General features: G+C 38.8%; 2 protein-coding genes across 10 annotated transcripts in view; one reads left to right on the forward strand and one right to left on the reverse strand.

The window, feature by feature from the left end:
• Positions 1–11,331, reverse strand: part of PRIMPOL (primase and DNA directed polymerase) — a 17,117-nt gene extending 5,786 nt beyond the window's left edge. The window contains exons 1-7 of one of the 6 annotated variants that reach the window (XM_086889086.1): positions 10,210–10,471; positions 9,221–9,311; positions 6,467–6,651; positions 5,349–5,440; positions 4,249–4,390; positions 2,632–2,779; positions 1,044–1,328 (exon numbers count right to left, since the gene is read on the reverse strand). In XM_086889086.1, the coding sequence (XP_086745212.1) occupies positions 1,044–1,328; positions 2,632–2,779; positions 4,249–4,390; positions 5,349–5,440; positions 6,467–6,646 (847 nt within the window). In that variant the 5' untranslated portion in view covers positions 6,647–6,651; positions 9,221–9,311; positions 10,210–10,471. Of the gene's footprint in view, positions 1–1,043; positions 1,329–2,631; positions 2,780–4,248; positions 4,391–5,348; positions 5,441–6,466; positions 6,652–9,220; positions 9,312–10,029; positions 10,500–11,128 lie in introns of those variants that run through there. The other 5 variants (XM_086889087.1, XM_086889085.1, XM_086889088.1 and 2 more) reach the window with 5 other exon arrangements.
• CASP3 (caspase 3) lies at positions 10,212–22,591 on the forward strand. Of its 4 annotated transcripts, none has more exons than XM_086889100.1 (9): positions 10,233–10,574; positions 13,542–13,643; positions 14,577–14,710; positions 15,779–15,871; positions 16,706–16,830; positions 17,317–17,445; positions 19,295–19,470; positions 19,982–20,099; positions 21,149–22,591. In XM_086889100.1, the coding sequence occupies exons 4-9, from the start codon at positions 15,798–15,800 to the stop codon at positions 21,373–21,375; spliced, it is 849 nt and encodes a 282-aa protein (XP_086745226.1). In that variant the 5' UTR covers positions 10,233–10,574; positions 13,542–13,643; positions 14,577–14,710; positions 15,779–15,797; the 3' UTR covers positions 21,376–22,591. The 4 variants fall into 4 exon arrangements, with proteins under 4 accessions (XP_086745225.1, XP_086745226.1, XP_023804010.1 ...); XM_086889101.1 differs by having other exon boundaries at positions 10,561–10,909; XM_086889099.1 differs by lacking the exon at positions 13,542–13,643 and having other exon boundaries at positions 10,212–10,574.
• Positions 22,592–27,151: the final 4,560 nt, after the last annotated feature.

Genomic DNA, 27,151 nt, shown 5'->3' on the forward strand with positions numbered 1-27,151 from the left:
CTTTAGCTTTCAAATTTTGAGGTAATGTGTTTATGTTATCATAAATACTGAGGATGGTTAATTTTGGGAAAAAATCATCAAATTAAAAAGTGAGATAGGAAACAAACTGTTTTTATTTGAATTCCATTCACAAATATGCTTGAAAGAATTTTGAACAGTAGGTGAAAGTAACCCTCTGACTCAGTAACAAAGCCTACTGTAGAAATACTGTACTTTGGGATTACTTTTCTATAGATCAGATATACTGAAGAGGCCCATAATAAAAGTGAACCTGACTTCCATGAGAAAAATTTGAAGTAATGGGAGTTCTTCAGAAGGGTCTGAGGAAAAAGCCCAAGGTAAAGTCCTGATATGTGTAGCACATTGCTGTGCAAAAGTGTGCTAAGCTATTTTCATTTCCCTGAGATAAGACAAAAAGCAAAAAAAGCAGATATGAAGTTAAAGAAGGGTAGAACTCTCATACTCTTGTTTGATGATGGGTGTTCCTGGAGATTTGCAACATTTTAATACCATGAACAGGCTATGCCCAAGCTGGGCCATGAAGTACCCAACCCAAAATTTCTGTTACTCCATCACTGAAAGCTAAAAGCTGCCATTACAAACAGGGAAAGAAGGCTCAATTCATACTTGTAGAAGAATACAGAAAGCCATGCCTGTAAGACTTGTTCCTTTATTAAGAAGCTTCTAATTCAACTGAAATAACAAAAATGCAATATATGCCATCCTCTTTTAATGCAAATGGGAGCACTAAGCCCTTAAGGGAGAAAAATACTAGTCTTGTGTGGAAAGAATTAGGAAGAAAAGGAATTTAAACTTCAGAACAAAATAATTAAATGTAATAATAGAAGTTCTATAGAGCATGAATCTAAGGTTCCTTTAAAGTACAGCACTTACAATCACAGTTTCAACATGTTTTTAAAGTCTGACCATAGGGACAACAGTAAGAACCTCACTGTTCTCACTCTCTGTAATCAAAGATTAAGGAACGTTTCATTCTTAACCTTTGTTGAATCCCAAAAAGGTTTTAAAACACTTATATTTACCTAGATCCACAAAAAGCTGCTGGTTGCCTTCTTTATTGTTTACTATTAGGAAGGAAAAATCCAAATTTTCTCCCTGGTGTGGCATTTCCATATCCTTTGTTTCATGAGCAGCGGCTGGCCAGTCTTTAGAATTATCTTCAACAGCTGTGAGGTTTGTAAGACAGCCATCTAATCCAGTTCCTGCAGAACACTGATAAACATGCCCTGCTTCCTCTGCTGGAATCACAGCAGCTCTACTCTCCATTAATCTTATGGCAGGCTGCAAAATGGTTCTCACAAAGTTACCTTAAAAACAACAAAAAAGGCAGAAGCAGGTAACATCATCTATGAGTCAAGAAAGAACTTAAGAGAGTTTCTGTGCAAACATTTTTCAAAACAGCCAAGATGGAAGAGGTTGAAGTTCAGGGTCTTTTTAGCCCTTCTGGAACTTTTGAAGAACCCACTGTATAAAATGTTTCTGGCCAATGACAGAGAAACCAATGCCTTGCAAGAATTTGCACTAAATGTCTTTAAAGAAAAAAAAAAAAACAAACTAAATATTAACAAGGTCAAATTAAGGATTCTGAAGAGGTTGTGATTGTCCCTGTCACAACTGCTTTCCCTAATTTCACTTTCAGAATGACTGAAATGTTTACTTGCAGCTTCATGGTGTATTTACTGATGTAAGAGCTTGACCAAAGCTTACTCAACAAATTACTTTCACAGAAATATTTTGTATGACTTTTCAAACTCACAGTATTGTAATTCAACTCCCATTGTATCTCCAGGCTATGCTAGATGGTAATCAAAGACAGACAAATAAAAACCATCGCCATATCAGTTCCAGGGAGAAAGCAAGAAAATAGAATAAACACATAAGTGGAAAAAAAAACTATGAAGTGAAAGGAATACTGGCAAGGATGATTCTGCACTTGTTGGATGAAGCTTCCATGGGGAACATGAATGAATATGAAATACAGTTCCTCCCATGCTACATATCAGCAGAATGACTCAGCATATCAAGCATCAAAATCATCATCACCCTCATAATTGATTACAGGACTACTGGGGCACACAAATGAGTCAAGACAACCCGAAACTGGCAATTGTCTGTGTTGGAGTTGCCATACCTGGGAAATCCCAATTTACATAAACAATTAAAATTGCTTTCAGCTTTCTCTTAACCATGTTTATGCACAAGTGGCTTGAAATCATCTCTGTCCTGCCCTTTTGACAATGTGCTGAGCAGAAATTAACTGTATTTAGAGCAAAAAACAGCAGCTTTAATTGCTAAGACTGACATTAATCTGAAAAATCAAGGTGTTGTAGACTTGCCAGTTTCATGTAAGTCAGTATTTTTGTAAATAAAACACACAGGCACAAAAAAAGTTACATTTTTGCAAACACACATGCTAATTACAGGAAAATAAAGCAGAGATGAGAAAAAAATGAGACCAAATGAAATAGAGAGTAATTATGTGTATGCTGAGAATACTTATTTGTTTCCACATATGATTCCATTAAAATAATACTCATATGGGAGATGGCACTGTATAAAGTCAAAACCTCACCTTCTATTTCTAGGTGTAGAAGAAAAGAACACACTTACCAACATGAGCATTATCCTTAAATACAGTCTTTTGGGGTAGAAATATTAAGTGCCGACTAAATTTTTCTTCAGTACTGGAATCCAAGTTCAAGACATCTTTTGATGAACAATTTACATCATAAAGTTCTTTTAATTTTTGGCTGACAAGCTGAAAGTATAAACATTAATTACATTGTTTTACTCTAGTAGTTGTATCTATAAAACCTAATACAAATTCAGATTCTACATTTTTCCCAAGCTTTTCTTTTTTTTCCTCATTTTGAGCATACAATTAATTTAATTCAAATTAACCTTTATATTAATTTATAATTAATATGAAGTTTTAACCAAGTTTGACAGAGACTCTATTTCCTTAAATATGCAAGTCACTTAACTAACAGCGATAAGCTGAGAAGACTTCCAGTTCTCAGGTCAAAGTCTGGTTAGGAGGGTTTACCCTGCAGGCTGTTTTTCCACCACACCGCAGTTCACACCCACAGTGACAATGTTTGTAATGCAAGCTCACCGGGAGTGGAAGATGGAGGCTCTCACAAAGTAAAGGAGCTAATTCACTGGTTATGATTTGGCTAAATCATTGGTGTGACCCAATGAACAGTAACTAAGCAGAAAACATATTTCACTCTAAATTAGCTCTAAATAAACCCTTTATAAACCAAGCTACTGATTACTCATGCTTAGGACCGGGACTCAGAACCTAAAGAACTGAAAACTTTGGGTTTTAGCAGCTCAGATCCCCCACCCAGCAAATCCAAAATCCTCTTCTTAACCTGAGGAATCTCTGCATTTCAGAGTTGATCCACAATGGATAAAGTCCTCCAGATTCTGTATCAATGGAAGGTTCTTTATGAAGGAATTACCTCAATCATCTTTTGCTTTTGTTCACTTCTAACTAGAGACATGTAGGTTAAAAAAGTCTCACAGACATCCACTCACAATGAGATTTTATTAACAGAAGATATTCTTCTAAAAACATATGAATGCCATATTGAACTTGCAGAGGGCTCGTTTACAAAAAAAAATTAAAAAAACCCAATAAAATGGAAACTGCACTATTTAATAAAATCAATAATTAGCAAAGGTATTTAATTTTAGGTACCAAATTGGTAAATGCAGTCACATGATGCTCTCTAAATCATCATTTAACTAAATTATAATGAATTGTCACCTAAAGAAACTTTCTGGAGAGATTTATCTAAGCCTTGATATACAACTGCACCACTAGGCAAAAGGAATGAACTGAGGAATATATGTATGGAACTTTTATTGATGCTACTCCAAAGAGTACCTAAACATTCCTTCAGTTTTACAGCTTTGAAGTGCCAGAGCATATAGAACCATCTTCAAAAATAAACCATGTCAGTAAACCTACTGTGAATTCGAACAGTCCAACAGCCATCATTTTTTACTTTTGTCTCTCAGTAAAATTTTTTGTCTCACTATGACTAAACCCTTGCTTTAACTAAAACAGTATTTTTTTAATTAAAAATAATCACTGGGTCTGCAATTCTTTTAATTTTATTATAACATAATCAAGATAAAGTGGTAAATACTTTTGGTTTCATATACAATTAATAATAAATTCATATTCATCCACAGCATGACTTTGCTCTAGTTTACCTCAATTAACTTCTTGACCATACTCTTGCCATCTGCATCAGGATTCGCTGGTTTGTAAAACTCCAAATCAAAATAAAGTTTGCAAGCATCTTTTGCAGGAATTACTTCATAGCAATGCATAAGACTTGTTTTGCAACCTTTGCTAAGGAAAGACAAAAACAAATCACAACCTCTCATGATAAACATTATAGTTGCAAACAAGGATCCCACATATTTTATTCTGCAATCAATCACCTTCATAATCAATATTAAAAAAATGTAGTACCCCTATAATGCTTTGAAAAGTTTGTAACTAACATCAGCATCAAATATCAACAAAGACTATTTGTCTGGCCTAGAATTTAATTTTGTAAAGTATTCTCCTCTCCATAACCCCCCCCAGGCTTACAATACATACAGAAATGTTGAGAATTTAAAAGCTATAAAAACTACAGTAAAAAAATGTAAGTGATATTTCATATGTCTTTAGCACAAAGAAAGAGTTATATCGAGTTTTTTCTAAATAAATTAAAAAAATAATCTCATTGTCAGTTTGAGAAAAAAAATCAGGCTTTATGTACAGAAATTGCCTCAGATTTCTTTTACTTCATAGCCAAATATTTTATTGTAAAAGAAAGAAATAAGGGGAAAAGTTCAGCACATGATAAAACTGTCAGTACTTGGAAGTACATCATGCAAATGCAAACCCATAAATCAGTTTCCAGACGTCTGTATGAACGCCCACTGAAACTGCTGTATGACTGGTCAGAGAAGTATGTTTTTGTCACGTGTTGGTATGATCCCCTGGGGAAAGCTGACAGCAAAACCAAATCTATCGTTCATAAATTTCACTTCAACAGACAGAGTACTTAATTCACAGGAAATAATGGCATCCTACTACTCAAAAGAAAGTAGAAACCTGCTGTAGAATATATTGTTTTATCCTCATGGAGACTTTTCCCATTGCCAAGATGAAAGCTCAGGTAACCCATTGCAGCTCTGTGCTACTCAGAGCAGCAGATGGCTCCTGGGAATACCATCCAGTGGCAGCTATTATAGGTGGGATATCCAGTATACCACTAACTTTTAGTAACATACAGGGTACCTTCTCAAATACTCACGTATAATAAAACCAAAGCTCTTTATATGTTGTCACAAGGTAAAACCTCTGTCCACTCTGCGTGTTTTTTTCCAAAGCAAACACATGAACATCCTTTTAAAATAAATAGATTGATTTTTTTTTTGTTAGTTTCATTCAAAAAACCAGTTTAAATCTTCATAAGTTCCTCCTTGGCATCAGTTAAAGGTTAATAAATACTAGAGAACAATAAACAGATCACTTATCCTTTTCCATGCTCAGTTTTAAATCATTCTGATTTCAGTTACATGGGTAAAACTTTGAAGCTTTTCTTTGTTGTGCAGTAATGTAAATTGTTTTCTCTGTAAACTCTTGGGTTTTTCTGATCAGTATCAAGTGCATCTATAGGGTGGAGGAAAAATATCCTGAAAGGAGCAGTCTCATGGACATGATGGCAGTATAAGCTTTATGGGCAAATATTCTTCAGACATTATTATGTTGTTTAGATCCAAAAACGGAAATCTGAGAAGAAACTAGAAAAAAAACTACTGCTAAGCCAGTGAGAACCCGTTTTGGAAAACAAGCTGTCAGGATTACTTAAACACCTGAAACAGCATGGAGAAAAACACAATACTTCCTTTAAAAATAGCAATCAATTTGAAAAGTATTAAACTGAAAACAGAGGATACCTTTCATACAATATTTATTTGGCTAATCACTTCTAATCATATGAACTTGCTACTCAGATGCCACTGGAGAGCTGTATTGTTTTTATTTAGTCTATGTCTCTTAGCTCTCTTTATTCCTCTTTTTCCCTCCTCTTTCTTCCTACTCAATTCTCACTACCTTCCCATTCTCCTGCCCACCCTAACAGCTTGTTCATCTTGAGAAGGAACAAATTTATCATTACAATGTTCACTTTTACTGTTTGAAGTTAACACCATATATCAACTTGTATGCTAGAACAGAACTAGTTATTCTTAGAGATACCTCCAGTGCAACATGACCTACAAAGATAAAATAAAAACTTTGCTTTTTCAGGACTGGGAAGGAAAAGATCTTGCAAACTGATGAAGACTTCACTGCCAACAGCAACTTAAAATTATATTCAATCCTGAAAGTATATAAAGAGTAGAGACATTCACCTAACACATAGTATACCTCTTTGCAGGTTTTTACATAACTAAAAGCTTCAGCCTGTCGAGAAAATATTTTCCAAACAGAAGATGGCATAGAGGGCTTGGACAGTCTTGGTTTATAAACTGTAGGAAGAGGATTTCTTTCATAGTGAGATGCTAGTTCTTCCACTTTCTTCAGTCTTTCTTGCCATTTTCTCTTCATTTCTCCTAAAGCAATTGCAAATAGTCCAATCAATACCAATCCATTTGCAAGGCAATTTTAATCTGAGTATATCCTGTATGCCTCACTGATTTTGATTCTGGTTCTATTGAATGTAATTTACTAATTAACTGGAAGTAGCCAACATTCCAAATCAACACCCAACCTTACTACGATACTCATTTTAATATTAAATGTCTCTACAATGTTCTGGAAGTACAGGAGCTTCATATTAACACATTTTATCAAAGATAAACACAACAGAATAAAGAAAGTGAAAAGAAGTGAAAGATGGCCTAGGAATTTTCATTTTTATCTACAGAATGGCATTATGGTTCTCGGAAAGTATACAGACTTGACTAGGCATGTAATGTTAGTAAGGAGTAAAAAAATACTAAAAATGAAAAAATACTAAGAGTAAAAAAATATTTTTGCTTTATGGTTGGGGTGACAAATGAGGTAATTAATTTGTATGCGTAGTACAATACTTGAGTTCATAGGAGGAATTAAGACTTCAGAGACTTCAGCTCCAAGGTCTGCATCTCAAAGAACTGAAATCCAAAATGAGGGCTCCATTCTCCACTGCCAACCTTTGCTATTGATCAGTGATACTTTCACCTGCTTTAAAAGCTCATGCACTTTTCACAACCTTAAAACAGCAATCTTATCTCTTTTCAAGAAATAGAACCATGCAATAACTCTTGTTATCTTGAAACCTTTAAGCTTCTAGTTCCATAAAGCAATCCAAATGCTGTAAAGTAATGCAGTGAAGCCTAAGCACACATATGTACAATTAACTGTAAGTGGAACACCTGCACATCAGTAAAAAGCACTGCCAGGAAACTGTGAAACAGAGGAAGAGAGGCAAGAAGCAACAAACATGAAGGGAAATCTTGTTCTGCTCAGCATAACCACTTAGTTCTCCTAACAGCCCCTGGGTTGCAGTGAAAGATAAAAATGAAACTGAGTGTACTGAAAAGTATTCAAACCTTTAACAAGATGGATCCACAAGGCAAATTTAAGTACTTAAATATTCTTCTGGGGCCCCAAAGCCCAAATTTTAGATCTTCTCATTCCCCCTCCAAGTTTTCCACAGCAGAAGTTCCTGGACACTTACCTTTCTGCCCACTGTTCTAAGCCTGCCAATGTCTTGATAGTCAGTGCCTGTGTCAAGTCTAAGTAACAGAATGTTTTTTCTCTAACAGGGATCAAACATATTATCTCTATTCCCCTTGTCCATCTTCTGAACTGTGCATTTTCTTCACTCCCTTTTTATAATCATAGTTCCTTCTCTGGGAATGAAAAGTTAGATTATAGATAACAACCAGTATTTCTCAGAAGTGCTAACAAAACTTTCGGTTTCATTTTGGTGCTGTTGGCTGTAAATTAACTGGGTGCAAAAGACATGCCTACATCAGCACTTTCCACAAGCTGACCATTAAAAAAGGAAAGCAAAGGAGAAGCCCCATAATTCACTATTAATTTGAAACATTCTAGTTATATCAGGCTGTATTTTTGCAGAAACACAGCTGGGAGGATACCTGAACCTGGGAGAATCTGGGTTTCAGATTAAACTGAAACCTATCCATGCTTCTTGCAGCCCAAACACTTGGGCTCTCAGGAGTCCAACGTGTCTTTTCAAGGCAATTTCAATTCCTATGTGAACTATAACACAGCACATCTATTTAGAGCACACACATACAATTAACATTTACAGACCAGCCCTCTGAGTTTGGGAAACTCTCACTTCATCTTCCTCTCTTATGTCCCACCAGAAGTAAGGGCAGTACTTACTTTTGTTTGACTTGACTGAAAGAAATTTTGTTACCAACATGTTTGGACTTCAGCGCTATTGATTCAGCAGGATGACTGCATGGAGAGCTTGGAAAAATGTCTCCTGAGCAATGACTTACAGAACTATTTCATTTTCTCTATTGTATGGAAGACTACTTCTCTGTTTACTCCTCATGATAATGACAAAACACATTACCCACACCTGCTGACAACTGAAGCTGAGACACGCAAATCAACTGTTACTCAAAATAACATTACACTTGTTTCCTGGCCAGTGTGTATCATGGAACACAGCTCCATGGCAGAATTCACAGTCCTTGACACAAATAAATCCATGAGATTTTCTCCCAGCTACTGATTCAGCCTCAGAAGAACACATTAAATTCCTTAATGTTAGTGAAAATTAGCTTAGCCATCTTTATGCTGAGCTGACAAGTGGCATATTAACAAACACTACTCACCTTCCCTCAACGACAACAAGTTTTCATCTTGCTTTCCTGATAGAGGAAGTGGCCTCTACAATTACAGAATGATGGAATGGCTCAGGTTGGAAGGGACCACAGTGTATCACCTGGTCCAACCTCCCTGCTCAAGCAGTGTCATCCTAGAGCACATGGCACAGGATTGTGTCCAGTTGGTTCCTGAGTATCTCCAGTGGGGGAGACTCCACAATCCCTCTGGACAACCTGTTCCAGTATGCAATCTGCTCCTTAAATTAAGACTGCAAGTGCAAAACTCAGTACATCAGACCTGGTGATAAGACCTCAAAAAGTAGGTTAGTACCTGTTATGAGAAGCTGGAATACATAGTTTCCAATGTATCTGACTTCTGCTACTGAAGGTCGATGTACTGAAGGTCGATGAAACTAACTGACCTGAAAGTTGATGATGAAGCCAAAATCAGCCCGCAGCATCAAGAGCGCTGCTGTGCAAAGCAGGTCTGTGGGCAGCCAGGGACAGTCACCATGCCGGTAGGTGAAAACCCTGCCCAAGGGAAGGTCCTGCTGTGGCAAGCTTACCCATGGGTATCTCGCTCACTGAGGTCAGGAGGGGGCTGCTCATTTAGTAATTGACCCCACAGATTACTCGAGCTGGCCATTTCCTTTACCAACCACCATTCTACCAGAATTACAGAATATTCTGAGCTGGAAGGATCATCTAACCCAAAGACTCTCCCAGCCCTGCACATGACCATCTCCAAGAGCCACACTATGTGCCTGAGAACATTGTCCAAACTTCTTGAGCTCTGTCAGGCTGGTGCTGTGACCACTTCCCTGGAAGCCTGTTCCAGAGCCCAACCACCCTCAGAGTGAAGAACCTTTCCCTAACATCCAGCCTCAACCTCCTCTGGCACAGCTTCAGGCCACTCCTGTGGGTCCTGTCACTGGTCACCACAGAGAAGAGATCAGTGCCTGCCCCTGCACTTTCCCTCATGAGGATGCTGGAGACCACAAGGAGGCCTCCCCTCGGTCTCCTCCAGGCTGAACGGGCACAGTGACCTCAGCCGCTCCTCAAAGGGCTTCCCCTCAAAGCCCTTCGCCATCCTCATAGCTCTCCTATGGACGCTCTGTAACAACTTTATATCCTTCTTACCTTGTAGTGCCCAAAACTGCACACAGCACTTAATATAAGGCCGCACCTCATATTGTAACATAGCGTAAGTGTACCAGAATTGCACATTTGTTTCAGCAGGCAGAGGAACTCGAGCAACAGCGCAGACTTCAAGGTTTGGATTACACCATTCACACCCAAGAACAGCAAGGACAGCCCTACCCGGCTCAGCGCTCAGAGCCCACAGGGAGCGGTGGTTCAAGTGGCCCGCCATCGGCCCGGCCCGGCGGGCTCCGCCGGCACGGCACGGCACAGCACAGCACAGCACAGCAGAGCAGCCAGTCCGTGCCTCCTCAGCCTGGCCTCTCACGTCTCCCTCCGTGCCGGGAGCGGCCCGCACGGCCGGGCCCGCCTTGTCTGTGCAGGCCGCTCACGGCCAGGCCCCGCTCCCCGCCGCCATTGGGACGGGCCGCCCGCCCTGCGCGGGGCGGGGCCGGCGGCGGGGCTGTCTCGACGCCGGGCGGCGCGCAGCTGAGCCACGCTCGGGAGAACGCGGGTCGGAGCGAGGAGAGCAGGCGGCGAAGCCGGTGGGTGGCGGCGGGGCCGAACAAAGCGGGGGGGAGGGGGTGAGGTGGACCGGGCCACGGCGCTCTGGGTGTGCGTGGCCGCATCTCTCCCGGAGGAAATCGGCTGCGGGGAGCAGGAGGGGGGCTGCGTTTCGCCCGGTGCGGGCCCGGCGGAGAGAGCCGCTTCCCCGGCTGCCCGCGGCGCTCCCGGCCCCCCAGGCCCGGGGGTCGGTCGGTCGGTGGTGGGGGCGGCTGAGCCCACGGCCTTGTCCGCGGGCCGGGCGGGAGAGAACGCCCGCCGGGCCATCCCAGCGCCCGCCGCTTCCCCCTGCCGGGGACACAGCGCGGGGCCTCAGGTAATAGCTTTCCTGAAGCTTAAACTCGCTAGTTTGTTCCCTTTCAGCCTGCTTGTGTGGAGAAGCTGCCGAAACAGAGAGAAAAAAAAACAAAAACAAAGCGCTTTAATTCTGAGCTGCTCTCTGGTGACCCCTCGGTAGACCATTAACGAACCGGAAACACGGGGTCAGAGTCTGTATTTGCATATTCCAAATACAAAACCTGTTCCAAATACAAACCTCGTCTGTAGTGACGAAAAGCATGCTTGGGGTCCTGGCGGGCACTGTGACTAGCTTTTGATAGCCTGTAAAAGGCCCTGCCCGAGGTGTGTTGTGTCCTGTCTGACCCCTGATGGTCTGGAGGATAGGGCTGGCCAGCTGAAGTCTTTTACCCTGTATCTCATTGTTCTCTCCTTCAGGTATCTGCTTGTCAGGTGGTAGCTTTCCAACCAACACACCCTGCCCTTAATACGGCTGTTGCTTGTAGTGGTGGTGATGTGATTAATAGGTACAAGTGAATTAATAACCCAAGGGTCCCCTCTACACTCGGAGTAATTTCAGCTGATTTTACAGATTCATGCTGAGTAGTACCTAGAAGTCTTTGCTTTTGGGAGATCAGAATGCTGCCCCAGTGTCAGGGCTTTCCAGCAATTACATCCAGCCCGGGAGTAATGGGAAGACCTGTCTCAGTATGGGCCTGCTCCCATCTGTTGTAGCAGTATTTAGTAGGGGGATAGTGTCGCACAGAAAATGTAATGGTGTATTTCAAATATTTTTCGGTTTTTCATATACTCAGCTTCTATATTTTTCTTATGTTATTAGTCAGATAATTATTGTTTAGCATTATACATTGTGGAGTGGAAATATTTTAATTTGCATGTCTGCATTAGTATCATATGTCATGTATATGTTTGTGTACAAAAAATACCTTCTTTGAATGCTTAACATTTTCTCTTGCAGTCATGTGAGGTGGAAAACTGCTCTTTTCTAATCTTTTAGGAGATGTTTTACAATCCTGATGTCTGTTTTGAATATGTATTTTAGTAGTGCTACAATCATTGCTTTGTGGCAGCATATATATACTGAACATGTGTTGTCTCCTGTGGTTTGCATATTTCAGGATCCAGCTGACTAAAGGCAGTTTAGTTATTTGCTTTCTCCTGTCTGAGAAGCTTTGGTATTATTTTTATCACTATACCATTCATTTCACTTGTTGGTTCTCATTTCAGTTTAATATTGCTTTAAAAAGAAGCCTGGTGATTGTAATGGCAGAGGTGACACATGATGATATGAATTTACTTTCATTCGGTCCAGGTAGAATCAATAAATCCAGGCTGGAATGGAGTAAAAAGTTGTTCTATTTATTATTTTCTCATCAAAAGAAAAGCATTGGAACAACTGCATTTATGTTGGGGGAAAAATATTTTTGCTCTTACTGCTGGTACAGAGAGACATTGTTTATTTTTTGGTAGCTTGCAGAGCATAGCTTTAGACTTTTTTGAGCCATTTTGTTTCTTACTACTTAGTATATGTGAAGATCATTGTAAGATCATCTTTATATTTGGTGTCTCTCTCATTTTTTAATTGTATTTTTTCAGATACAGTATTATAAAATAAACTTCCTAAAATCTACAGAATATATTTTGCTAGATTATAGAAATGATGTTTCTCTTTTCTAGAACTTATTTTTTATATTTCCTTACACTCAAAACCTCGTTTTACCTAAGCTGTCAGAGAAAATAATATCAAAGAGCAGAATACAAATTTGTAATAAATTTTTAAAGCACTGCTGTGATTTCTTGCGCCTCCCCCCACCAGGATGAGATCATCCTCCAGAGGGAAATGCATGGCATCACTGCATTACTTAAAGCAAGATGAGGCAATCCTTAGCAGCCTGTTAGAATCATCACCATCCTCCTGACCTCTGCTTTAGAGCACAAAACACCCTGCTGGTTCAAATGCACATTTGAGTGCCTAGCAACGAAGGAGGTATCTCTTTGTGGGTGTCTTTTGTTCTTTAAACAAGTGCAGGTGACTTGGTGCCTGAGGGTGCTCAGGAACTGATGGATATTAGAAGTGAGTTACAGATTCTGTCCTGAAGATATGCCATGTGAAGTTCAACTGTTATAGCCAGTTTTTCTAGGCAATTCTTACAGCTTCTGTCAAGTCTCTCAGACAAGCTCCAATTGTAATGAAGTAGAGTGCGGGAAGCTTCAACACTTCAATTAAACAATTGAAAGTGTAGGCTGTGAGCTAGGCTTGCAGAGGCCCTAGTAAGAAATATTTTTATGATATGATATTACAAGTTGTGTTTTACATTTTTCAGAAAGAAACTAATATACTTTGTTGTAATTGTAGTTTTTGCTAGCCACTTCTTCCAATTTCATTGTTTCTTTGGTGCTGGATCAAGGACAGCAGTTTTAAAACTTCAAATTTTAAAGTTGCAAAAGGAGATAAGTCTTACTTTAAGGTCACTTAAATGTTGAAGATCTCTCTTAGTGTTTGCATCCTGCCTTAACATTTTTGTAAGACACATTCTGTGCTGGCAGCCAGCTGGGTCTGCAGTTTGCTTGATTCAGCAGTTTGGTTGGAGCACAGCTGATGTGAGCCCGGGTCAGCCTAATGAGCCACTTGCCCTCCCTCGTGATTCCAGGGGTTCATCTGCTGGCCAGAGGGTGTTTGCTTTCCCGATGCTTTGGCTGAGTCTTTCTCCAGGTAGCTGTTGGTAGACAGGAGATGGCCACAGCTTATGTAGGTACATGTTTACTAGTTTACACTCTACCCTTCATGTACTTGCAGCACTGGCACTACAGAACTTCACGTTTCCAAACAGCTGGGGTAAACACCTGGGATTTAGCAGAAGTTGGTTTTGTTGAAAGAATAAGTTGAATAGAGTTGAATAGAACTTCAACTTTTGTTGGAGTTGAATAGAGTTGGCACTTGATGCTGTGCTATTTTATATGGTGTGGCTGTTTATTACTGTTGTCAGACAAAGAGCAGATGAAGGAAGTTAATAATTTCCCTGTCTTTCTTATTAATCCCAGCCACACTGAAAGATCTGGGTTGTGCTCTTACACACAGTTCTTCTCCAGGAGAAGAAACAGTATGAATTGCATCAGAATAGTGGATAGGTCTGCTTGGATGTTTTGCTACAAATTTTGCTCAGGCTGAGAGCTCAGAAAAGCTGAGAACCAAAGCCAGGGATGATTGCAGTAGGGATGGTTGAAAAAGTCATAGAAACTCCTGAAGCTGGGCAGTGCTGGAGCAGGAGAACTTACAGCATCCTTGTCAATGAAATCCATTCTTTCCAATTACTCGGGATCGGGAGCTCTGCTCTTCAGCTAGAGCTAGATGCACACACCAGTTGTTACTGTAGAACAGCCTTTGCTGGCAGTGCTAATGTTCTCTGCCAAGGGTATAGGGTTGGATCACTGTCATGCCACAGGTCATAGGTATTTCAGTGCCCTTTGGAGTTGCATGCCTTTCTCTTCCCACAGGGTGCTTTTAGTAGTTAGACTTTGAGGTTAGGATGAATAAATCCAGATCAAGGTGCTAGGCAGTCAAGTTCTGGTACTTTGTACCCTATTATACTGTCTTTAAAGTAAATTCCTAAAACATAATGTTAATTTTAAACATTTTATTTCTAAAATACCAAGCTTATTTAATACTTTGGTAATTTGATTTTCAGGAAATTTCCCATTCGCTGCATTACATGATACAGTTTTCAAGTCTGGAATAATTTGTTGAAGAAGTTTTAATTACATCAGTGCTCTAAAATAATATTCAGAGTAACACTGAAGATCTTTTGAAGCCACTAAAAATGTAAGTAAATGTCTTCCTATAAAGGAGTTAAGAAAGAAGGTTTCACATAACTAAATTAGTGCTTCTGATGCATCAGTAATTGTTGCCGCAAAAATGAGTGTTTATGTTGTACTAACAAGAGTATAGGTACAAAGTTGAGACTCAATAAGAATATTATGATGTAAGATGGCACATACAATTTGCCCCAAAGAACTTAAGCCTTAAGTAGAATCCTCATCATATCTGACCAGCAAATCTTGCTACTCAGTCTGGTTACTTATACCTTATTTACCGTAAATATATCTGTTGAAGTAAGTTTTTGCAAAATTCTTGCCTTGTAATGCCTTGTTTGACCTCCTTGAGGTCTTGGCACTTCTATGCATTTATTACTTTGTCCTATCTGGTGGTTTAAATTTGATGCATAATTGTTTTCTGAAACTTGAGTTTAAGGTAACTTTTGGTAGTATGTTCCAAGAGTATGCACAGGATAACCGTGGGGGAGATTTAATGCCTTTAAATTGATTTCTGATTTAGTATCCATTGTAATTTATTATCCTGTGTTCTCATAAAAGTAAAAAGCCCACAGCATAGGATTCATTACATCAAATGTTTAAAGTTACATTGTTTTATTCTGTTCTGTGGTTTTATTCTATTATGATTGCAATTGCCTTCATGTACACCAGTTGGAATTGGATGCAGTGATGTTTCATTTGAAATGGAATGCAGAGAAATGACTCATTTCTCAAACTACTATGACCTGGTTTCTAATCTAATCTAGTCTTTGCACGTAACTAGTAACTTGTTTTCTTTTGTTTCTTAATTTCTAATGCATGTGGGGACATTGCAATATTTTAAAGATTGTTTTCGATTTGTTTGTCTCTTATTTTCCTTTTTGTAGGCTTTTTCAGTGGTTTGGTCACAGGGATATACATTTTTTCCCCAGAGAAGGCAATAATTTAGAAAAATATTTCATGTTCTTCTTTAAAATACGTGTAGGGATTACTCAGAAATGCTCTTTTTTTGTGTACTAATAGCCTAGACTAAAGTTATTATGTGAACTGTCATATTTCTATTTTCTTGCATTTCAAGCTGATAATTGAAAGCAATAATGACAGACAAGGGAGATGGACCACAACTGGGGGATGATCTGGCAGATGCAAAATCTGTTCCAGGTTTTAAAGGGTAAGTGAAGTTCTTTTGGTTTAAGTCTTCAATTTAAGTCTGGTCAGCAGTTTGTGTCTAAAGGATTCTATGTAAACAATGAATTCTTTCTATCGCTTAGCTAAAATTTTAAAGTTTAGCATGCTATCAATTACTTACCAAGAAGCTGTTGTGGGAAGGGATCTCTCAGCCTCCAGGAGTAACCAAGAGAGGCATCCCTGCTCAAGGGGAGATCATGGTGTGCAGCTTGCTGTATGTGGAGTAAGACAAGTGACTTGCAGTCATCCTTGTGTATGAGCCGTATTTCAGAATGGTGCATGCTCAGCTAGCCCTTAGATATTGAGGAAGACTTAGGGCTCTTAGCTATTGTGTTAGCTATCTCCCCAAAGTCTAGCTTCACCATCATGCTGGTGACTATTGCTTATGCAGAAAAGGAGCACACATCTGCCACGTCTTTTTAGGTTTTGAATGTTTTCTTGTGAAAATTCAATGATAATAGTTTTTGTTTAGAATTCAGAACAGATTAGCTTTCTCAGAGCTAAGCTTTCCTCCGGGTACATAGATTTCAAAAGATGATAGTAAAAAAGCCCAACTGATTTCTTGTTGATACAGTAATTGGCATCCTTAAACTAAGTTTTCATAGTTTTCATATTCTCCTGTGTGGAGGCATTACAATTTTAAACACAGTTCTTCCTTGATTCTTTTAATTTCAAGCGTATTGCAAGTTCCACATAAGGTTGCTACAAATACGACCTTACCAGTTTCATTTGGCTTGCTAAAACAGCCTATTATTGTCATTATTTTGAAAAGAGAGATTAGAAATTAACAACTTAATTTTGTCTGGTTTCTACACAGAAAGAGCCTACCTGCTAGCAAGTCTATGGACTCTGGAATTTTGCCAGACTACAGTTACAGAATGGATTATCCAGAAATGGGGGAATGTGTAGTAATAAACAATAAGAACTTCCACAGACATACTGGTACCACTCACAAGTTTTTCACCTTTTTCCTTAGTTTAGATAAATTAGTGCTGTATGTTATTCTTCAAAATGAAATGTGCAGACCAGTTTTGATTGCACTCTAAAATTAATTAATGAGTGTGATTAATTTCAGTCTATTCTTCCAAATATGCATAGAGGGAACACATTAGGGTACAGCAGTAATGAGGAGGAAAATTGATCAGCAGTACAAGTCTGTAGTTGTGATTTATATTTTGCAAATTAAATTCTTCTTATATCCTTAAATAGATAAGTAGATAAAAATAAGATGCAGATAAATCTACAATACAGGTACAGAGGATGGGAGATGGTGTGCCCATGTAACAGTGAAATGTTTTCTCTGCTGGAGAGGATCTGCAATAATGGAGTATTTCAGACAGATACAGCTATAAACAATAAAAGAATTTGTCTCAAGCAGATCATGCCATCTATATAATATAAAAAATAACACATTTCTTTTATGTGTAGGGATGTTGCCCCGTTCAGGTACAGATGCAGATGCTGCAAGTGTCAGAGAAGTTTTTACGAAGTTGGGATATAAAATTAAGATCAAAAATGATCTTTCATGTGGGGACATTTTTACACTATTGAAAAATGGTAAGTTATTATATGTTTAGTGTGTGCATTAAGTCATCCACTGTTTCCAAATACATCTCTATCCCTCACATCTCTTCTTTCTGTGTTCTTTTAGATGATATTTTACACCTTCTGGTGATTTATTATTAAGGATGACATGTACATCATAGTTTCTATGTTTATTCATCTTAGCTGTCTCTCCATCTTTTGTGCCATGACTGTTGTCTCCATATCCTTTCTCATCTTCTAAAGAAGGATGGAAAAAAGGCTGAAACTTATAAGCAGACTGATTTATATTCTGACCCTGGGATCACTGAAGCTCTGTGAGTTGGAAAGAAAACTGCTAGATTGGGTAGAGGGGTTCTGTGCTTAATGCTTAGTGGTGTGGCCCAAAGAGGGGTTCAAATTGAGGGACCAGAACTGCAGGTATATGGACTGATAAATGGTATATGTATAAACAACTCACATTTTGTTTAACTTGTGAAACAAAACACCCTTCTCTCAAGTGAGAGCTTTATACTGCTGTGTTAGTAGTCCTGCTTTATTTGGACTTGGCTTCATCTAGACCTGTACATTAAATGATGCCTGGAGGTGTCAGTAACCCTGGAACACAGGCCATTCTAGTTAACTGTTGGAAGGTTCTCTGCTGTGACTGGGACTTTTGCTCACTAGCCCTCCCAGACTGTTAAACAGTGAAAGTCATCCAGTGACTATTCCCAGCAGCAGTTAGCCTGCAGCAATCCTGGTCTTGGTTTTTGTGTTTGGTTTTTGTTGGGTTTCGTATTGTTTGTTTTTTTTTAATGAAAGTGTTTTCTAACATAGATGTAGATTCTTTAATGCCAGTTAATGTGTATGCCAGAAAATGTTTCCAGGCATGGTTAATTCATTAGTATTGTTGCAGCTAGTCTGTTGACAGTAGCTGAAAATGTGACTCTTCTAAATGCAGTGCTTGTCCATAAATTGTAGAAATGCCTGAGTGTACATCACTTGAGTAAAGCTGAAACTATTCATTTCATCCAGAACAGAAATTTAGTGTTTTATTAAGCACTAAACAGTAAGACTTCAGATTTAGGGACTGTTTTCGTTTTTCATCTACAAATTCTTGCATTTTTTTGAGTTACCACTCATAATTTCTTTTGGATCCTTCTTTTTTAATCTTGTTTGTATCTTTTCATAAATTTGAAAAAATAATCTTGATCCTCAAGTACATTTCCCACAATGTCACACAACAAAAGACATTGAAGAATATAAATTTTGTGTACCACAAGATGGAAAAAAAAGTGTAAAACTACAAACACTTTATATTAAGCTTAAATAACTGTAAGGACAAAATCAAGAGGATTCAAAAATTCTTCTAGATCTCACCACAGGTAAAAAGTGAGAGAGAGAAGTGTAGTGCTAGTACTGCAGGAGCAGCAACAACTGTGATGCTGCATTTAGTTCCCATGTAATCCAAGTAGTTGAAGCATCCCCAGATGGAAAGAGAGGTAGGACTTCTCCATTCTTCCCCAAAACTGAGGATATTCCATCAATCCAATCCCAAATCAGAAGACTGACCATTATTGCATGAATGAGGTGTATCATTCAGACTTTGAGACACTGTGGGAGTACCCTTTTTGTCTCCTTACAGTATTCCTAGCCTAGCTCTGTGACTGTGTTTTGCAATGGGTAGGGTTGGCCCTTAATTTGAGGTTTCCTGTGCCCAACCTCCTGAAGTAAAGTAGGCAGACTTCTTCTGTTCAGAAGTGAAGACTCTTTGGAGGTTTCTAAACATGCAAATTAGTTCTTAAAGACTTCTGTGACATAGGAAGGATCAAATGCTCCCAGTTTTTAGAGAGTACAGGAAGTTAATTCTCTTTTTTCTTTCAAGTGTCTGAAGAAGATCACAGCAAGCGGAGCAGTTTTGTTTGCGTGTTGCTGAGCCATGGCGACGAAGGATTGATCTATGGTACAGATGGGCCTCTTGAATTGAAAGTACTGACAAGCCTTTTCAGAGGTGACAGGTGCAGAAGTTTAGCAGGAAAACCCAAGCTCTTTTTCATTCAGGTGATGTACAGCTGAACAATGATCATCAAATCAGCCAGATAGTTTAAAAAAAAAATACCTTTTCCCACTAATTATTAGTGCAAAAAAGTTTATCCTTTCTAAAATAGATTTGAATATAATTACTTTCAGAGTAAGATTCTCTTCAGGTCTAAAATGGCACAATTTTCCCCATTAGGTAGGCTGTATTTATAACAGCTGACATTGCATTAATTCTATGTATTAAAAAGAGTCTTAGGTAATAATTTAATTAATTTCTGAATTCTGCAGAATTCAGAAACTTTTGAATGAATATCTATCTTACCCAAACTGTGTAGCTGATTTAAATAAATGTTAGTACTTTCCTTCTGAGTCTGTGTAATGGAAATGTGACACATAAATTCTTGTTATTTTTGCCATTTTTTAATCATGATATTACAATTTTTTAAACACAACATATCAATGTTTTTATAATGATCGCTGCCTTTATTTTTCTATTTTAATATTATTTTTCGTTCTTCTTTCTACCAAATAGGCTTGTAGAGGGACAGAATTAGATTCTGGTATTGAAACAGATAGTGGATCAGAAGAAACAATGTGTCAGAAAATACCTGTAGAGGCAGACTTCCTGTATGCCTATTCTACAGCTCCAGGTAAGGACTGTATCCATGTCAGCCTATATTCATGCTATAAATTACAGCTTGGAGTTGGACCCAGTCAGTGGGTGACTTGTGTGGAATGTCCCTTTGGTCAGTTTGGGTCAGCTGTCCTGGTTGTGTCTCCTCACAGGATCTTGCCCAGTCCCAGCCCCTCAGTGGGGGGGATGTTGGGGAGGCAGCGCTGCCCAGCAGTAGCCAAAGCACTGGGGTTACCAGCACATTTCCAGCTCCCAATGCAGAGCACAGCACTGTGAGGGCTGCTGTAGGAAAATGAACTCCTGCTCAGCCAGACAATACACTCTTTCATGGAAATACATATTTACTTCCCTCAGTCACTTTTTAAAATTTGACTTAATTTCTTTTTGAGGTAGTTGCCATTCTCAGTTCCTACAAAACCCCTACCAAACCCTCAATATATCCTTCTCACTAGCAAACCCTCAAATGTTCATCTGCTGGAAATTCAGTTAATTGGAGTTGTGTGAACAATTTATAGCAAGAGGTAAAGATATAATTCTGAGAGAACAAAGCAATCAGATATGCAGAAGTGGATGATAAATACCAGCATATTATTTGTCTATCAACTGTATTTGCATTGCTTCCTTAAGCAAAATTGTTGGTGGCAAAGCCCTTCATATGTCCTTTACATTTCCACTTAACAGTAGGTTCAGTCTTTTATTTTGTACATATTTGTGAAACATTGAAACCCATTTTCCATCTGTACTGTCACCTCTTTGTATTTGTGTACCCCATGAAAAGTAGTAAGTGATTAATGACAAAGATTGCTGCAGCAGAAGATAATTTTCCTGCCTTTTGATTTTCTTCCTACTTAAGGTTTTATTAGATTATAAAAGATGACAGGATTAGAAAAAAAAATGAGTTGGCATTTGTGGAGGTTATAAAATCTAAATGTTGTTGGTGGTTTAGAGTTTTTATTTTAAAATATTGGTTGCTATTAGAAACAATGCATTGTTTTCCTAATTGCTGACCTGTCCTATATCAAAGGCTGCTCCTTCTGATCACTTGGACATTGCTCTCTTCCACAGGCTATTACTCCTGGAGAAATTCAGCTGAAGGCTCATGGTTTATTCAGTCACTTTGTAAAATGCTGAAGGAACATGCAAAGAAACTTGAACTCATGCAGATTTTAACTCGTGTCAATCGCAGAGTGGCAGAGTATGAGTCCTGCTCAACTCGACAAGATTTTAATGCAAAGAAACAGATTCCATGTATTGTCTCTATGCTCACCAAAGAATTTTATTTCCCTTCCTAAAATAGTTTTTCAATTCATGTTTTTTACCTGCATTTTATATGCAATATTAGTATGAAATACCACTTTTAAACCTGAATAACTGTTCATTGCTGTGTGTGGCACAACGAAGTGTCTCAAAGTTAGATATATGTCTGTTGTTAGAAGTAAAACATAGTATGGCTGTGTAAAACTGCAAAGCTGAGTAGCTGAAGCAGCTTTGAAAGTAGTGCTCTGAGTATCGCAAAAAATGTGGAAGGGGAGACTGGAGAAAGATCAGATTGTTTATTGGAGCTATTTGGTGCTACATTTCACTTGGGGCAGAGGAAAGAAAGAGTTCTTGTAAATCATTTGGTTTCATATTGTACAAACAAGATTTAGAATGTCAGTGATGGTAATATAGTAGTGTCACCATACCTTTCCTCTTAACTCAAGTTCTTAAAGTTTAGGTTATAAACTAACCTAAACTATTTTTACACTTTTGCATAAACTCTGGAAAACAGCCATTTCATATTTTTGCATACAATTACAAAGCATGTTTAGAGTACTGTTGGAAATGGAAAAATAGAAACTTTCATTCTTCATCTCAACAGAGTACAGTTAGTTTTTCCTGATAATTTAATAACTTTGTGTATGTGTTATTACATAAAACAATTATATCAGCATGGTAGCTGTTTCAGAAGAAATTTTGTGTTCTGACCTTGAAGCTGAGTGCCCAAGGGACCAGTCTTCCAAAGTGTCATTTTCTGCAGCTCCCTAAGGGTATATTTTATATTTGGGGCTATAAGAGCCAGTGCAAAAGGAAATCTGCATTCTGAACAGTCTGCTTTCCTCTTTTTAGCCTTAAATAAGAATGGGTTGGCTCTGTGCGTATCACATGTAATCTGTGTGAAAACTTTGTTGTTGTGGAGAAATTTCACTTCAAAACGCTAATTCCACTGAATCAATTACAAAGTTTAGCTAAAATATGTTAGCAAATAGTTAAGTTGTATCTCTTGATTCTGAATTTTGTGAAACAGACTTACAAAACTGCAAAACATTTTTGCTGATACTTCAACTTGTAGCAGTCTTTTTAAGACTGGTGGAAGACAGAAGATGAAATTAAAATGGTGCTTGCAAAACAAGACTTGAAACTCTTAAAATTGTGTAGCAAAAACAACGGTAGTAAATTGATGATCACTTCCAGCGGCATTTTGTACTTGTGGGTTTTTTTTAATTAAATACTGTTTCCTAGATTGTATCATGCTTTATGTGTCTTTATTTGTTTAGGATCTGATAGCTTTTGCAAATTAATTTTAACTTCAGTTATATCCTTTTCCCCTCAAATTACTATTGTCCTTTTTCTCCTGCATCGGCCTTACCACCTGAAATTGAAAAGAATCCACTGTAAAGCATTGTATGCCATTGTATAGCCAAGTAGTACAGTTGTGACTCAGACTTGGGAAATGTAGGTTCAAAAGGGATGCAGAGGAGGCAGTTTTAAACATTGTAGATGAATTACGAGATGACTGCCTGCTGGGTAGGAGCAATCCTGTCTCCCTCTTGTAAAAATGTTCTGTGAGACAGGGTTGGTCTATTTTAACTCATTGAAATTTCAGTTCTGGGCAGATTCTTGCCCATGTTCCTGTTGAAAATTTAAACAGGCCTCTTCTTGTAGGTTGTGAATTACAAGCATTTGCAAGGTTACATGTTGTAAATGACTGACAAGACTTTCTTAAATCTGCTTCAGAGTAATGAGGCATAGGGATGTTCCGGGAGTTCTTAGTTATTTTGCTGAGAAAAACTCCTGTCAGTTTGCTCTTCCCTTAGATTTAATACATTCTGGTCTTAATTCATCTTAGTCCTTTAATGGAAAATTATTGTGCAGCTTTTGCAATGGTCCTTAAAATAGAGCAAAACAAAACCAAAGCTAGGCTACAATGAGTAGCCACTTGCAGGAATGAGGCCTGCAGCCATGAGATACACTGTGGCATATGTGATAAAGGGATTTCCTGAGGTATGCCATGAGATGGGTGCTGGAGGGGTTACAGTGGCCATGATGGCCTGGTGATGGAGGTGAGGAGTTATTATTAATCTTACCTTAGCTCTGCAACTGGCCAGTTGGAAGAGGCAGTGATATTACATGCACCCTGGGCATATGACCCACAGCCTTTGTAGTCTCTATCGTATCCCTCCTTTATATATAAAGTGGCTGCACCACCCTGCTATTCATGATGACAGTAACAGGACACCTGACTACAGTCTCCACTGCTCCCAAAAGTGTTTGAAATCCTCCATGGCAGAGGATGAGAATGTGACCACCATGCAGACAAGTTGATGGGCTTGTTCCTCTCCCCTCCCTAAAGCAGGGTCAACTCTGGCAAGATTTCCACCAGCAACGGAACATACCTGGAAACACTTATACATAGTGCTGTACTTACTCTCTCATAGATTATGTAGAGCTACTGAATTTATCACTGGCAATCTGAAATTTTTGCCTGTTGCTCCAATAAACTGCACTCTTTGTTAACTTGTGGTCATGAATGACACCAGACTTAGAGTGTAGCCCACATTGTGCATCAGAGACCTTACTGAATACAGCCATACTTACAGTGCTGAATTGGTTATAATCAGAAATTATATATATTATATATATTATACAATCAGAAAGCCTCTCTGATCTCTGAGGACTAGTTGGAAAGCAAGGGAATTTATTTTCTGTTGAATTTCTATACTTTAAGCACCAAATAGTTAATAGAGGTAGGGCTTAGGAAATGAGGTATTCCCATCAAGTCCTTTCAGGCCAAGTACTAGATTCTTTCAGAATGCTAAGGAGGTATCTAGATACTTCTAGAGGGATTGTGTTTCAGTCTGTAGGACTGCTTGTAGAGACAGAGCTTGTTGGAGAAGGCAGAGGGAGAGGTGATAACATCCTTTTTTCTCATGTCTTTCCAAAACACTCTATTTGTAATAATCTTTCATCCCACTGCCTCTTACTCAAATTCAACCTTTTTACTGGACCACATTTTCCCAATTATCCATGGGCTCACTAGTTCACCAGACCTCCTTGCCAGATGAAGTCAGGTGAAAGACTGGGTGAAAACACTTTCATGAAAGTGATATACTACCCTGGTGGAACAGTTCATCACGTCCATAAAGGGAGACCTTTCATGACACCTGTTTACACCTGAAGATCTGTGACTACCTGAATCATCAGTTAAATCATGTACAGAAGGCTTTTAAGAAGTCTGACATTAGTATTTTGCTGACTTGAAAAGCCAACAGAACCACAAACTTTTCAAAGATCAATTAGGAAGTTAAAAAAGGGGATGAGATACCTAATAATTTTTACTTTATTCTAGTAAAACAACAACAACAAAAACACCAACCAATAAAACCAACACGAATTTCTTTTTTGAATAAACACATTTACAGTTAAGCAATGGAAGGAGGAAGAAAATAAAAGACCCAGGCTGAAACTGGGGAGGCAACTCATGCTGTCTGGTTTACAGCAGGTCAAATACTCCCTTCTGGCTAAGCAAATCCTTGTTTTGAATGCAGTCAGTCTCTCTTCTTCCTGTAACAGCCTCTGAGAGTACCCATTTCAAATATGAGTTTGGTAAAAGAAAAAAAGGCAAATCAGACACTAATGCTTGTAAGCCCCATGGGAACAGTCCTTCCTTGAGAACAAAATCCATACTTTTAGTACTCTGCTCCATAAGAAAACCCATGGACCTTACCCAAAATTCAAATTTGGGGTTGCTCAGTCTGGGGAAGAGATGGTTCCAGGAAGATCTTAGAGCAGCATGTAAATATCTAAAGGGGGCTGGGGATGGCGTTTTTAGCAGGGCCTGTTGCAGTAGGACAAGGGATTATGGTTTTAAACTAACAGAGGGTAAATTCAAACTACATTTGTGGAAGTTCTTTACAATGAGGGTGGTGAAACACAGGAACAGGTTGCCCAGAGAGGTGGTAAATGCTCCATCCTTGGAAATAAGGAAGGCCAGGTTGAACAGCATCTGAGCAACCTGGTCTAGTGGAAGGTATCCCTGCTTGCTGCAGGAGGAGTGGACTAGATGGCCTTTAAAGCTCCCTTCCAACACAAATCATTCTTTGTTTCTATGATGATCCGGTTGTTAGCAAGTACTGGGTCACCTTTTCTGCATGATGCATTCTCTTGGAAGTTCATATGCTTTCTCCTGAAATTTTAAACTGCATTACTCTACACTCACTGGATTACTATACAATCACATGCAATTCATATTTTTAACTATCATATCAATTATTTTTTGCTAAAGCCAGGCAGTATGTATATGAAATTACATCTAGTAATTAGAAATATAAACTATGAATAATAGCTGCTAAATTAATACTTTTCACTTCATATTCTGTAAGGAATGGTACCCATGACCAGGAAAAACAATCTTTCAGCTGTGTATTTTCTCCTGCTTTCAACTGCAGACAGAAGAACAGTCACAGCAGAACTCTGTCTTTCTGAGGGACCAGGATCAGAGGTTAACTGCTGCTTCCTCACCACGGGGTGTCACTGCAGATAGCACAATGCTCTCCAAAACTCTCATCAATGAGTCATGCAAAATGAAATCCAAAGGCCTGCTGAATGAAGCAACGCTTTCATAGCTGTCAGTGGTTGATTGCTGTCAGCTCATGTGTTTACTACATCCTGGGACTTGCATCTTGAAGTATGTGAGAACATCATATTGCTGCTTCCCAAGAAAGCCACAGTGTTTTACTGCATATCACAGTAAACAAGAATCAGCTGATTTTGAGGCAAAAAGGGCTGTCTTTACTGCCCTAGACCTACATAGAGAATACTTCCAACTATGGAGCATGTCCCCCTGTAGATCCCTGTCATACCACTGATAGTCCTGTTACATTTAATTTAAAAAAGTCCACAGCACCCCCAAAATAGGTTTCTGTGTTATCTATGGTGATGGTCTTCAAACAAAAGACTGGTGCAATAGCTTGCTTTGCCTGCATCATGACAGTCAATTAGTGGAAACAGAGAGAAGGAAGCCCTAATTTTAAGTTCCTATTTTTAATTTTATGTCTTCAAATCAAACTCTGAAGTTCAGATTTTCCTGCATAATCACAAACCAAAAATTTTGGACCTGTGTTCTAAGAAATGAAACAATGTTCTTTTCTTCCTAGAGACCAAGATGTTCTGTCAGGAAGATAGTTGCATAATTAAAGTGTCTCCAAAGAAAACGAGATGCACTGTAGTCATTTTCCAAAAGTGATTTTGCTTAGTGTTGGCAGGCAAGGTCTGACCTCAGGTTAAATAGCTCACCAGTGCTGCCCTCAGTGTCAAAGGACTAGCAATGGCGCTCTGCCTTTGCCTGCTGAGCACAAGACCAGAATACTTCTGTCTAGTTGAACATGGTGAGCTTTACAGGAACTTACCTAATGAAATTCCATAGGATGGGGTGTGTAGAAGACCAGCCTAGATGACCTAATAGGTCCTCCTGGTTTCAAATTGTATGCAGAAAGGTAGCATGCAAATCCATCTCGCTACCTCTGAAAGATGACCAGTAACAGGTTCTCCAGAATATGCGTGAAGTGGTAGTAATATTGTCTGAGTGGTTTGAGAGTATCTGATACAAAGATATACCAACCACAGTACTCCATGACCATTAAAAAATGTTGATTCTATTTATTTTACCACAGAACCTGTACAAAGAGTAGTGGAAAGAGCCATCACTCTGCAATTTACTATCAGCAGCATAAAAACATGATTAATAGTAAACACTAACAGGGTGATTTAAATTTTCAAGATCCTTCTTAACAGACACAAGCATTTCCT

Source organism: Cyanistes caeruleus, chromosome 5 (assembly GCF_971803275.1).
Source record: "Cyanistes caeruleus chromosome 5, bCyaCae1.hap1.1, whole genome shotgun sequence".
Lineage (NCBI taxonomy): Eukaryota > Metazoa > Chordata > Aves > Passeriformes > Paridae > Cyanistes > Cyanistes caeruleus.

What these genes read in the sequence shown, in the direction of transcription:
- CASP3 (XM_086889099.1), top strand. Translation starts at nt 15,798, where the DNA reads ATGACAGACAAGGGAGATGGACCACAACTGGGGGATGATCTGGCAGAT. An exon ending in TTTTACACTATTGAAAAATG is followed by an intron (nt 17,446 to 19,294) that starts GTAAGTTATTAT and finishes TTTTCTTTCAAG; the next exon opens with TGTCTGAAGAAGATCACAGC. An exon ending in CCAAGCTCTTTTTCATTCAG is followed by an intron (nt 19,471 to 19,981) that starts GTGATGTACAGC and finishes TCTACCAAATAG; the next exon opens with GCTTGTAGAGGGACAGAATT.